Source organism: Mobula hypostoma, chromosome 7 (assembly GCF_963921235.1).
Source record: "Mobula hypostoma chromosome 7, sMobHyp1.1, whole genome shotgun sequence".
Classification (NCBI taxonomy): Eukaryota; Metazoa; Chordata; class Chondrichthyes; order Myliobatiformes; family Myliobatidae; genus Mobula; species Mobula hypostoma.
This window is the reverse complement of record NC_086103.1, coordinates 157,858,158-157,870,744: the sequence shown is the minus strand read 5'-3', so window position 1 is coordinate 157,870,744 and position 12,587 is coordinate 157,858,158. Positions and strand designations below refer to the sequence as shown.

The 12,587-nt window shown below is 43.7% G+C and overlaps 1 protein-coding gene across 5 annotated transcripts in view; it reads right to left on the bottom strand.

Annotated features, from left to right (window-relative positions):
- The window catches only part of LOC134349697 (copper-transporting ATPase 2-like), a 142,582-nt gene that overhangs the window by 24,899 nt on the left and 105,096 nt on the right, over nucleotides 1–12,587 (bottom strand). For all 5 annotated transcript variants that reach the window (XM_063054410.1, XM_063054411.1, XM_063054407.1 and 2 more), the window contains exon 13: nucleotides 5,789–5,983. In XM_063054410.1, coding sequence (XP_062910480.1) covers nucleotides 5,789–5,983 — 195 coding nt within the window. The remainder of the gene's footprint in view (nucleotides 1–5,788; nucleotides 5,984–12,587) is intronic.

The window sequence follows — 12,587 nt, the reverse complement described above, 5'->3', positions numbered from 1 at the left end:
GAGAAAGCACAGTGCAGGTAGGCAGGAAGTGTAAGGTAGACTCTGAGATCAAGCATCCATCTTATTGTATTTGGGAACCATTCAATAGTCTTAGAACAGCAGGGTAGAAGCTGTCCTTGAGCCTGGGTATATGTGCTTTCAGGCTTTTGTGGGAGGAGAAGTAGAGAGAATGCCTCAAGATGGTGGGATTTTTGATGACGCTGCCTGCTTGAATGAAGTAGTGTTAAGTATAGGCAGAGTCCATGGAGAAGACTGGTTTCTGTGATGTGTCCACCACTCTTTGCAGTTTCTTGTAGTCATGGAGAGAGCAGTTGAACACCAAGCCAACATGCCAAATTTATTTAGCCTCCTGATAAAGTAGAGGCACTGGTGAGCTTTCTTAGCCGTGGCATCAACTTGGAACTCACAACCCTCTTAATTAACCTCAGCACCTTTGATGTAAACAGGAGCATGTGCACCACTCCACCTTCCTGAAGTCAATGATCAGCTCTTTTGTTTTGCTGACAATGAAAGAAAGGTTGGTGTGATGACACCATGTCACTGGGCTTCTATCTCCTTCCTGTACTCTGACTTATTATTACTTTTGAGATATAGCCCACTATGGTGGTATTACAGTATCTGCAAACTTGTCGATGAAGTCAAAGTGGAATCTGGCCATGCAGTCCTAAATCTATTCCCCCAAATCTTGAAACCATGTCCCCTAGTTCTGGTCCAACTACCTTCCATAATTTTATACAGTTGAAGTCAGAAGTTTACATACACATTAGCCAAATACATTTCAACTCAGTTTTTCACAATTTCTGATATTTAATCCTAGAAAACATTCCCTGTCTTAGGTCAGTTAGGATCACTACTTTATTTTAAGAATGTGAAATGTCAGAATAATAGTAGAGAGAATGATTTATTTCAGCTTTTATTTCTTTCATCACTTTCCCAGTGGGTCAGAAGTTTACATACACTTTGTTAGTATTCGGTAGCATTGCCTTTAAATTGTTTAACTTGGGTCAAACGTTTTGGGTAGCCTTCCACAAGCTTCTCACAATAAGTTGCTGTAATTTTGTTCCATTCCTCCAGCCAGAACTGGTGTAACTGAGTCAGGTTTGTAGGCCTCCTTGCTCGCACACGCTTTTTCAGTTCTGCCCACAAATTTTCTATCGGATTGAGGTCAGATTATGATGTTAAGTCTGGTTCATCCTTGGGAGCCATTTCCAAATGCCTGAAGGTACCACGTTCATCTGTACAAACAATAGTACACAAGTATAAACACCATGGGACCACGCAGCCGTCATACCGCTCAGGAAGGAGACGCATTCTGTCTCCTAGAGATGAAAAGTGCAAATGAATCCCAGAACAGCAAAGGACCTTGTGAAGACGCTGGAGGAAACAGGTAGACAAGTATCTATATCCACAGTAAAACGAGTCCTATATCGACATAACCTGAAAGGCTGCTCAGCAAGGAAGAAGCCACTGCTCCAAAACCGCCACAAAAAAGCCAGACTACCTTTGCAAGTGCACATGGGGACAAAGATCTTACTTTTTGGAGAAATGTCCTCTGGTCTGATGAAACAAAAATTGAATTGTTTGGCCATAATGACCATCATTATGTTTGGAGGGAAAAGGGCGAGGCTTGTAAGCTGAAGAACACCATCCCAACCGTGAAGCATGGGGGTGGCAGCATCATGTTGTGGGGGTGCTTTGCTGCACTTCACAAAATAGATGGCATCAGGAGGAAGGAAAATTATGTGGATATATTGAAGCAACATCTCAAGACATCAGCCAGGAAGTTAAAGCTCGGTCGCAAATGGGTCTTGCAAATGGACAATGACCCCAATCATACCTCCAAAGTTGTGGCAAAATTGCTTAAGGACAACGAAGTCGCCTATATGGCTTACCTTTTTGTATAATTATTCAATAAAAAGATTTAAAAAGAAAGAAAGGACAACAAAGTCAAGGAATTGGAGTGGCCATCACAAAGCCCTGACCTCAATCTGATAGAAAATTTGTGGGCAGAACTGAAAAAGCATCTGCGAGCAAGGAGGCCTACAAACCTGACTCAGCTACACCAGTTCTGTCTGGAGGAATGGAACAAAATTACAGCAACTTACTGTGAGAAGCTTGTGGAAGGCTACCCAAAATGTTTGACCCAAGTTAAACAATTTAAAGGCAATGCTACCAAATACTAATGAAGTGTATATAAACTTCTGACCCACTGGGAAAGTGATGAAAGAAATAAAAGCTGAAATAAATCATTCTCTCTACTATTATTCTGACATTTCACATTCTTAAAATAATGTTCCTAACTGACCTAAGACAGGGAATGTTTTCTGGGATTAAATGTCAGGAATTGTGAAAAACTGAGTTTAAGTGTATTTGGCTAAGGTGTATGTAAACTTCTGACTTCAACTGTATGTTTCTATAAGATCCCTTGTCATTCTTCTGAATTCCAGTGAGTATAATCCCAAATGACTTAATCTCTCCTCATAGGCTAACTCCCTCATCTCTGGAGTGAATCTGGTGAACCTCCTCTGCACTGTCCCCAAACCCAATATACCCTTCCTCAAGTACTACTACTACTACTATTATGTCGACTCTGGCCGAGGGGGCCAGCGTCAGGCACGATGACGGACTCTCCACTTCTTCCTCTCCCTCATCAATGTGTTCAGTTCATCTACATTAGCCACGCCACTGTCTTCTAGGAGCCTGTCAGCCATAGTCTTGGGAGGGCGCCCAGGGTTCATCCTCTGACGCTTGGGCTCCCATATGATGACTAGGCTGGCAGGTAGCTCGGGGTGGCGTAGACAGTGCCCTGCTAGTTGCAGTCTTCTCGCCTCGATTTTAGTGGTGAGCATCGGTAGGTCGTCATAGAGCTCGACGTTCATCATGTGCTGTTGCCAACTCACGTCAAGAGCCATCCGGAGCATTCGTGTATAGCAACCATCCAGAGACTTCTGCATCGTCTTGGTGAGTGTCCACGACTCGCATCCGCACGTGAGAATAGACTCTATGACTGCTATGAAGATCCTCTTTTTAAGCCCTCTGGTCAGGTTCGACTTCCAGATTTCCTTCATGTCGTTCATAGCCCTCCACGCCAGCGCCTTTCGTATCTTTATGTTATTCTCCGAACTCATCATTCTTGTTCCGAGGTACTTGAAGTCAAAGACTTTCTTAATGGTATCATTCTTTACAGTCTTGAGAGTACCTTCATTGCAGTTAAACGCCATGTACTCTATCTTTTTAGCGTTTAGGTGAAGTCCAGCTTTATTGCACTCAATTTCCACTTTTGTCAGTAGCTGCTGTGCTTCCTCCATCTGGTCAGACAGCAGGACTATGTCATCTGCAAAATCGAGATCTGTGAGTGTAACTGGTCTGACCCTTTTGGTTTGTCCTGGTTTTATGGTAAAACCAAGCTGGTCATGATCTTTGGTAGCTTGTCGCAGAGCATAATCAAGGACCATTATAAAGATGTAGGGTGCCAGAATGTCTCCTTGCAGCACACCAGCTAGGAGCTCGAACACTGCTGTTTCTCCATCTGGTGATACAACTTTCGCCATGGCTTTGGTATAGCTGAACTCTATTGCTCTCAGTAGATGGTCTGGCACTCCGTAAGCTTTCAGGATCTTCAGCATTTTACCTCGGTGAATGGAGTCAAAAGCTTTGCGAAAATCGATGAAAGTAAGCACGGCTGGTAGGTTGTTTTTCTTGACTTCCTCGATGATTCTACAGAGAGCAAGTATTTGCATTACTGTTGTGCGCTTCTGTCAAAAAACATTCAGATTGAACCTTAGCTTAGGGTCAATGGCAGTGCGAATCCTGTTCACGATCATCTGATTGTATAACTTTGCTAAGATGCAGGTCAAGCTGATACTGCGGTAGTTATCTGTCTTCCTGAGGGATCCAGACTTGGGGACTAAGGGAAGCAGAACTCCCCTCACCAGTACCCTGTACAGTTGCAGCATAACCTCCCTGTTCTTAAATTCAATTCCTTTAGCAATGAAGGCCAACATTCCATTTGCCTTCTTGATAACTTGGTGCACCTGCAAACCAATCTTTCACAATTCATGCACAAACACTCCCAAGTCCTCTGCAGTCTTTCACCATATTAAAAAAATCCAATCTTCTATTTTCACTTCCAAAATGGATGACCTCGCATTTACCAACATTGTACTCCACCTGCTAGAACCTTGCCCACTTATTTAACCTATCTACATCTCTCTACAGTCTCCCTGCATCCTCCATGCAATCTGCTTTTCCCACAAGTTAGTATCATCAGCAATCTTAGACATGCTGCATCCGGTCTCTTCTTCCTATACTATAACTTCCCCTGTTGGTTAGGATGTCTATCTATACTAATCCCACTTGCCTGCATTTATTCCATACTCCTCTGTGTCCTGATTCCTCAAAACCCTGTAATGATGCCTCTCAAATTTTGTTGCTGTTCCTGCCTCCACCACCTCCTCTGGTAGCTCATTCCAGACTCCAACAAGGCTTCGGTATTTATGATTAAACAACCGGAGGTTGTTTCTCTGTTAGATGTCCTTTAGACTTCCTCCTGCTCATCATAAGTTTATGCCCTATGGTATTAAACTATGCCATCGGAAACAGACACTGGCTACCTACCCAATCTATGCCTCTCTTAATTCTATACACCTTTATCATGTCATCTCTCAGCTTCCTCTGCTGCAGAGAAAGCTGACCTTAGTAAAGACTTAGAAAATTCGTGATGCAGTAATTTAGTACAGAACTACATAGTCGAACTAGAAATATATTTGCTGTGAGTACAGCTGAAGATTAATATTTGAAAGCCTGACTTGGCTAGGCCTTCATTCCTTAGAATGTGGGAGAATGAGGGGCTACCTTATAGAAATGTTTAAAAATATGAGAGGCAAAGATTAAGGGATAGTAACAGTCATTTCCCCAGGGTAGGGAGGACCAGATCTAGGGGGCATAAATATAGAGTGAAAGATTTACAAAGGACCTGAGAGGCAGCTTTTTCATGCTGAGGATGATGAATGCGTGGAATGAGCTGCCAGAGGAAGGGGTCATGGTGGGTACAATTGCAACATTTAAGAGGCATTTAGATAGGTACTGATGCACCTTCAATTACTCCAAAAGACTGAAGTAGGGTAAATACTGAAAGGCCTTTATTCGCAGTAAAATATGACTTCCAGCATGCTGAGTGTCTGCCCCTGGACTGAGGAAGGGGAGCAAAGGCGAAATCACCTTTATTCAGGGGTCTGTGGGAGGAGCCACAGGGGCAGTCAGCAGAGGGGCGTGTCCAGACAGGTAACCCAGTTACAATATATATATATATATATATATATATATATGGTTTACCACAGGTACATGGAGGGGAGGAGCTTGGAGTGTTATGAGTGGTAAACACAAAATAATCTGCAGATGCTGGGGCCAAAGCAACACTCACAACACGCTGGAGGAATTTAGCAGGTCGGGCAGCTTCCACTGATGCTGCCCGACCTGCTGAGTTCCTCCAGCGTGTTGTGAGTGTTATGAGTGAGTGTCGGCATCTGGGACGAGCAAGGAGGATGTTGTGGTTGGCATGGACCAGATGGGCCGAAAGGCCTATATTGCTCTATGACTATATCATATACTCACCTGTCCTCCACCATGACCCTGCAAATTTTTTCTTTTTGTTGAGAAAAATTACCAGCCTTTGTCATCTTCTGATTGGCTGCTCATCAAAATATTCATCCAGTGCTTTTGCTGGTGAAAAAAATTTATTACCTTTCATGGAGGTTTTTTTTTATTTGACCACTTTCCAGCCACTGACCTTGTGTGCCATCTCCAGTGGTTCTCCACCCTTGATGAGAATGCCATTTAGAGCCCCCACTCCTGTACCCACCATCACAGCTGTTGGTGTCGCCAGTCCCAGCGAACATGGACATGCAATAGACAAAACTGTAATGGAGGTCTGAAATGCAAATCTGACGATCAGCTCAGCTTTAGAAATATTCTTATTGTAGCCCTAAGAAAGGGAGAGTCAAAAACATAACATAATGAGTCAACATACAGTATAAAACCAGACAATGTTGAATGCCCTTTGATGAACACTAGGCTAGAAATTTACTCATGCAGCTCCAACAACAAAACAAGTGAAACTCAGGTTAACACTGACCTGAGCAGTTTTGCAGATGCTGGAATCTGGAGCAACAAAGAACCTGGAGGAACTCAGCAGGTCAGGCAACAGTTGTGAAGGGAAATGAACAGTCAACATTTTGGGTCGAGACCCTTCTCAATTCTGCACACATTTCACCTGCGGGGAATTTCTCTTCAATTCCCAGTGAGATTTTTGTTATTCCAAATTCTATTTTTCCCCACTGTGAAACTCAGTTTGATGCTGTCAACATTATCCTCACCAATTTTGATAGATGTCCCATATCAAGCATCCTATCTGGATGCATTACAGCTTGGTAATGGCAACTGCTCTAACCAAAACTGTTAAGAAATTGTAGAGAGTTGTCAATGCAGGTCAGTTCATCTGAAAACTAGCCTCCCCACCGTTGACTTTGTTCTTTGCTCCCTACTGTCTTAGGAAAGCAGCCAACATAGTCGAGGACCTCTCCCAACCTGATTATTCTCTCTTCTCCTCCCTCTGGGCAGAAGTAAGAAAAACTTGAGAACACATATAACCAGGCTCAAGGACAGATTCTATCCTGCTGTTATAACACTTGTGAACAGACCTTTTTTTAACAATAAAGATGAACTCTTTATCTCTCAGTCTACCTTATCATGGCCATAGCACTTTATTTACCTACCTGCACTGCACTTTCTCCATCACATAACACTATATTCTGGATCCTGCGCTTTTTTTCCCCATTTGCACTGCCTAGATATACTTATGTATGGACTGACCTGTCTGGATAACATGCAAACAAAAGCTCTTCATGATATATGTGACAATAATAAGTCAAATGTATCTTACATTTCATTATTCCAGGCTGCTGCAGCTGACTTCTGTTATATCTCACAAGTTCCTGCCTACTGCTGTATTACTAAGACCACCAGACTCCATGTCCAAGGGAAGAAGACAACGTCTACTCTGCCTTCAGCTCAGAGCAACAGACAGTGGCTTGCATTGCAAATTTCTCCAAAATCCAAATATTCACAGACCTTACAGAATTATTCATAGTCCTTACAGAAGCAAACTCAGAAGCCTCCAGGCAGGTGCTTGAGGTTACAGCTCTGGAAATCCTCCATGGCTCTTTGAATAAACAAATACCCTCCCATTGCCACTGACTTTTACAAGCCACTTCAGACCGCTCTGATACCCGGGGCTTATTAACCTCGCCTCTTCTCCTTTCCCCTTATCACACCCCAATGGCTTGCCCTCTCTTCCATCATTCTAGAATCCATTCTTCCACCAGTAATCCGCTCCTATATTTGTAAGAGTTTTATTTGTAGGGGAGCACATGCCTTTTAAGAGCTACCTAAAAGGACTTCAGCCATTTGATTACATAGCAACATCCACAAGAATGTGCAAAAACAGGAATAGGGAACAACTTGCTCAAATTGACAATATAACTTTTGTCACGTACCCTGTGACGGGGATAAAGAACCAGCAGAAATAGAAAGCACTTTGGAGTCTTGTATTGCTATAAGCTACTAATATTTATTAGTAACTATGCAATACAGTAATATAAAAATAGATAAATCACACAGGTTAGCAATGATTATATATATATATATATATATATATATATATATATGTACGTAAATCAGTAAGTGTGGAAATATATATGTATGAAAGCCAAGCTTCTTTAAGTCAAGGGGTAAAAAGATACAGTCTTACGATGTTGAGTAAAGGAGAGAGAGAGAGAGAGAGAGAGAGAGAGTTGAGTCTTCATGCAAGCTGATGCCATCGATCTTCTTGTCGTCCTCCGAAATCCTTTACAAGTCACCGACTGTGACTTTAACCGGGGGGACTGGTTTTCCTGTGGTGGAGCTATCACCCCGGCAAGGGTGGACACATAGACAACTCCCCACCACTCAACCCCTTCTTCACAGGTGGAATAACAAGTTGGATCGATCTGCCCGATCGATCCTCCAAAACCCACTTTCTCTGCGGGCACAACAATGCTCATTCAGTGTCCAGATCATGTGTCCTGAGGTCTGTATCATCTGACCTCCCATTTATTGCACCAGGCTGAGCATCACCTGTCATTCAAAGAGTCCCTCCTTCCTTTGTCTGTAAAGGAGTGCACAAGCAGCCAACAAGTCCTTGATATCAACAGTCTGCCTTTGGTCACCATAGCAACCTTCGAGCTGCTCGGTGCTGTCTCCAACTCCAAACTCAGTAGAAATCCAAAGTTACTTCCAATGCCTTAAAGTGACAGTCCAACTGTTGATTTTCATCTTTCTCTTTCTCTCTTTTCCAAAAGCAACATATCAGTGGTAAATAACTCTGTCTCTCTCTCCTTTCCAAACAAACCATCAATGATGAATGTCTCTCTCTGTCTCTCTTCAAACAGTTAATAAGGGCACTCCTGGATCCCCTCACACTCCCCTTCGTCAGGGAAAAAAAATTGTCGAAGATGACTTTTTTTTTTAAAAAGGTCCATCACAGGGTTTTAAACAATACAGGGAAACAACGTCAGATGACAAAGCAAAAAAAATGTGTACAATTTCCAACTTAACATCTGGATAACTAATCAGCTATAACATTGTCAGCACCTTTCACATGTTTGATTTTTAAATCACCTTCCTGCAATATCAGACTCCAATTTAACACCCTTCTATTCTTATCCTTCATCTTAGTTAGAAACAACAATGGATTATAACCTATGTAAACCACAAGTGGTCTCTGAGCAACAGAAAGGTTTTGAGGTCTCTGATCATAGACCTCAAAATGTTGTAAAGCCAGAATAAGTGCTAGTAATTCCTTTTCAACAGTTGAATAATTTTTCTGGTGTACATTAAAGTTCTTTGAGAAATAAGCTACTGGGTGTTCAATATCATCCGCTCCCTTCTGTTACAGTACTGCCCCAGCAGTTTCGTCACCAGTGTCTGTTGTTATAGAAAATGGCTTTGAAAAGTCAAGTGCTTTGAGCACAGGATGATAACACAGGATGGTTTCCAGACATTCAAATGCCTCCTGGCAAAGGTCACTCCATTCAAATCTTTCACTCTTCCCTAGGAGTTTTGTTAGGGGGAGAGCAATGTCAACAAAGTTCTTACAAAACTTATGATGATACCCAACCATTCCTAAAAACCTTCTCAAAGCTTTCTTGTCAGTCAGAACAGGAACTTCAGCAATAGCTTGAACCTTGGCCTGTACAGAAGCCAGTTGGCCTTGGTCCACCAAATAACCCAGATATATAACTGTGGCATGGCCAAACTCACTTTTAGCAAGGTTCACAGTAAGACTGGCCTTGGAAAGTCTGTCAAACCATTTTTCTACAACTGCAATATGCTCTTCCCACGTGTCATTCCAGACCACTAAATCATTGATGTGAGCTCCTGTGCTTTCTAACCCTCTAATCACCGAATTGATCATTCTTTGAAATGTTTCTAGAGCATTCTTCATCCCAAAGTGTAAAACATTGTATTCACACAGTCCAGACCATGTCACAAATGTTGCTATCCCTTTAACCCTCTCTGTTAAAGGAACACCCCGGTATCCTTTTAACAAGTCAATCTTAATAAGGTATTTAGCCTTCCCCACTCTATCAATCCAGTCATCCATTCTCTTTCTTTGTTCTTTCTTGTTTCTAATTTCTTCTCCACCCATTTTACTTTTCTCAAAGTTCACTCTGTGAAGATACCATTTCATAGGCTGGGCTAAATTCATAATGATGTCATTCACTGCACCTGTGCACCATTTCAAAACACCAGTTAGTCCTTTAACAACAGGAATTCTGCAGATGCTGGAAATTCAAGCAACACACATTAAAGTTGCTGGTGAATGCAGCAGGCCAGGCAGCATCTCTAGGAAGAGGTGCAGTCGACGTTTCAGGCTGAGACCCTTCGTCAGGACTAACTGAAGAAAGAGTTAGTAAGAGATTTGGGAGGGGGAAGGGGAGATCCAAAATGATAGGAGAAGACAGGAGGGGGAGGGATGGAGCCAAGAGCTGGACAGGTGATTGCCAAAGGGGATATGAGAGGATCATGGTACAGGAGGTCTGGGGAGAAAGACGGGGCGGGGGGGAACCAGAGGATGGGTTAGGGGTATAGTCAGAGGGACAGAGAGAGAAAAAGGAGAGTGAGAGAAAGAATGTGTGTATAAAAATAAATAACGGATGGGGTATGAGGGGGAGGTGGGGCATTAGCGGAAATTAGAGAAGTCGATGTTCATGCCATCAGGTTGGAGGCTACCCAGACGGAATATAAGGTGTCGTTCCTCCAACCTGAGTGTGGCTTCATCTTTACAGTAGAGGAGGCCGTGGATAGACATGTTAGAATGGGAATGGGATGTGGAATTAAAATGTGTGGCCACTGGGAGATCCTGCTTTCTCTGGCGGACAGAGCGTAGGCGTTCAGCAAAGCGGTCTCCCAGTCTGCGTCGGGTCTCGCCAATATATAGAAGGCCACATCGGGAGCACCGGACGCAGTATATCACCCCAGCCAACTCACAGGTGAAGTGTCGCCTCACCTGGAAGGACTGTCTGGGGCCCTGAATGGTGGTAAGGGAGGAAGTGTAAGGGCATGTGTAGCACTTGTTCCGCTTACAAGGATAAGTGCCAGGAGGGAGATCAGTGGGGAGGGGTGGGGAGGGATGGGGGGGACGAATAGACAAGGGAGTCGCGTAGGGAGCGATCCCTGCGGAAAGCAGAGAGAGGGGGGGAGGGAAAGATGTACTTAGTGGTGGGATCCCGTTGGAGGTGGCGGAAGTTATGGAGAATAATATGTTGTACCCGGAAGTAGGTGGGTTAGAAGGTGAGGACCAGGGGAACCCTATTCCTAGTGGGGTGGCGGGAGGATGGAGTGAGAGCAGATGTGCGTGAAATGGGGGAGATGCGTTTGAGAGCACAGTTGATAGTGGAGGAAGGGAAGCCCCTTTGTTTAAAAAAGGAGGACATCTCCCTCGTCCTGGAATGAAAAGCCTCATCCTGAGAGCAGATGCGGCGGAGACGGAGGAATTGCGAGAAGGGGATGGCATTTTTGCAAGAGACAGGGTGAGAAGAGGAATAGTCCAGATAGCTGTGAGAGTCAGTAGGCTTATAGTAGACATCAGTGGATAAGCTGTCTCCAGAGACAGAGACAGAAAGATCTAGAAAGGGGAGGGCCGTGTCAGAAATGGACCAGGTAAACTTAGGGCAGGGTGAAAGTTGGAGGCAAAGTTAATAAAGTCAATGAGCTCAGCATGCGTGCAGGAAACAGCGCCAATGCAGTCGTCGATGTAGCGAAGGAAAAGTGGGGGACAGATACCAGAATAGGCACGGAACATAGATTGTTCCACAAACCCAACAAAAAGGCAGGCATAGCTAGGACCCATACGGGAGCCCATAGCTACACCTTTAGTTTGGAGGAAGTGGGAGGAGCCAAAGGAGAAATTATTAAGAGTAAGGACTAATTCCGCTAGACGGAGCAGAGTGGTGGTAGAGGGGAACTGATTGGGTCTGGAATCCAAAATTAGTCCTTTTACTTGTTTTTTCGGTTTTGGGTCCAACTAGTGGACCTTATCAGTAATATTTTCCAAAACAATGGAATTCTGACATCGTGGTGAGTCTAGATTCAATGGGTGAACATGTTTTTCCATTCCATTATCAGATTTATTGACTCCATTTTGTACTCCAACAATTCTCCCAGCCGCAATTCCAGTAAACAAGTGTCTTATTTTGACTCGACCATTTTGTAAACTTTCCTTAGCAAAGTCACAAAGCTTACTATATCCCAGACATCCCACCTCTCCCGGAATTTCCGGGAGTCTCCTGCATATTAATAGTGGCTCCCTGATGCCTGCAAATTATATACAATATCACGGCAATCAATTTTTTTGACAGCGAGCGAGAGAAAAGCAAGAGAGAGCGCGAGAGCGACCACGAGAGAGAGAGCGCGCGTGAGGGAGACAGAGAGAGCGCAAGCGAGAAAGCGAGAGAGAGAGAAAGCAAGCAAGAACGCTTGAGAGTGCGCGAGCGACCACGAGAGAGACAGCGAGCGAGATCGCGCCATTGCAGAGTGTTCCAAAAAAAATAAAATGTACATCACCCCAGACTACACTAAAGTGTATCCCTGCCTAATAGGGGTCAAAAATAATGACACTGTTGCTTGCTGTGCTGTTTGCAACAGTGACCTTTCTATTGCCCATGGTGGGTTAAAATGTAAAAGACATGTTGAGGTGAGTTTAACAGGTGTCATTCATTCATTAGCATAGCTAACGTTATTTAAACTAGCTGGCCAGCTGCTAAGGAGCTATTCTATTGCAGACATCCCACCTCTCCCGTAAGTCTCCCGCAAATTGATGGTGCTACCTCCCTGAAATGAGTTCTTGCAGGGTGGGATGTCTGATATCCCTTCCAGAATTCTCTGAGTAGGGTAAGGTCCTTTTGGCCTGGAACTGGACACAGGTTCCAACAAATTACCCTTCATTGCCTTCTGAATCAAATCTCCAACAATAAATAAAAGGAGGGGAA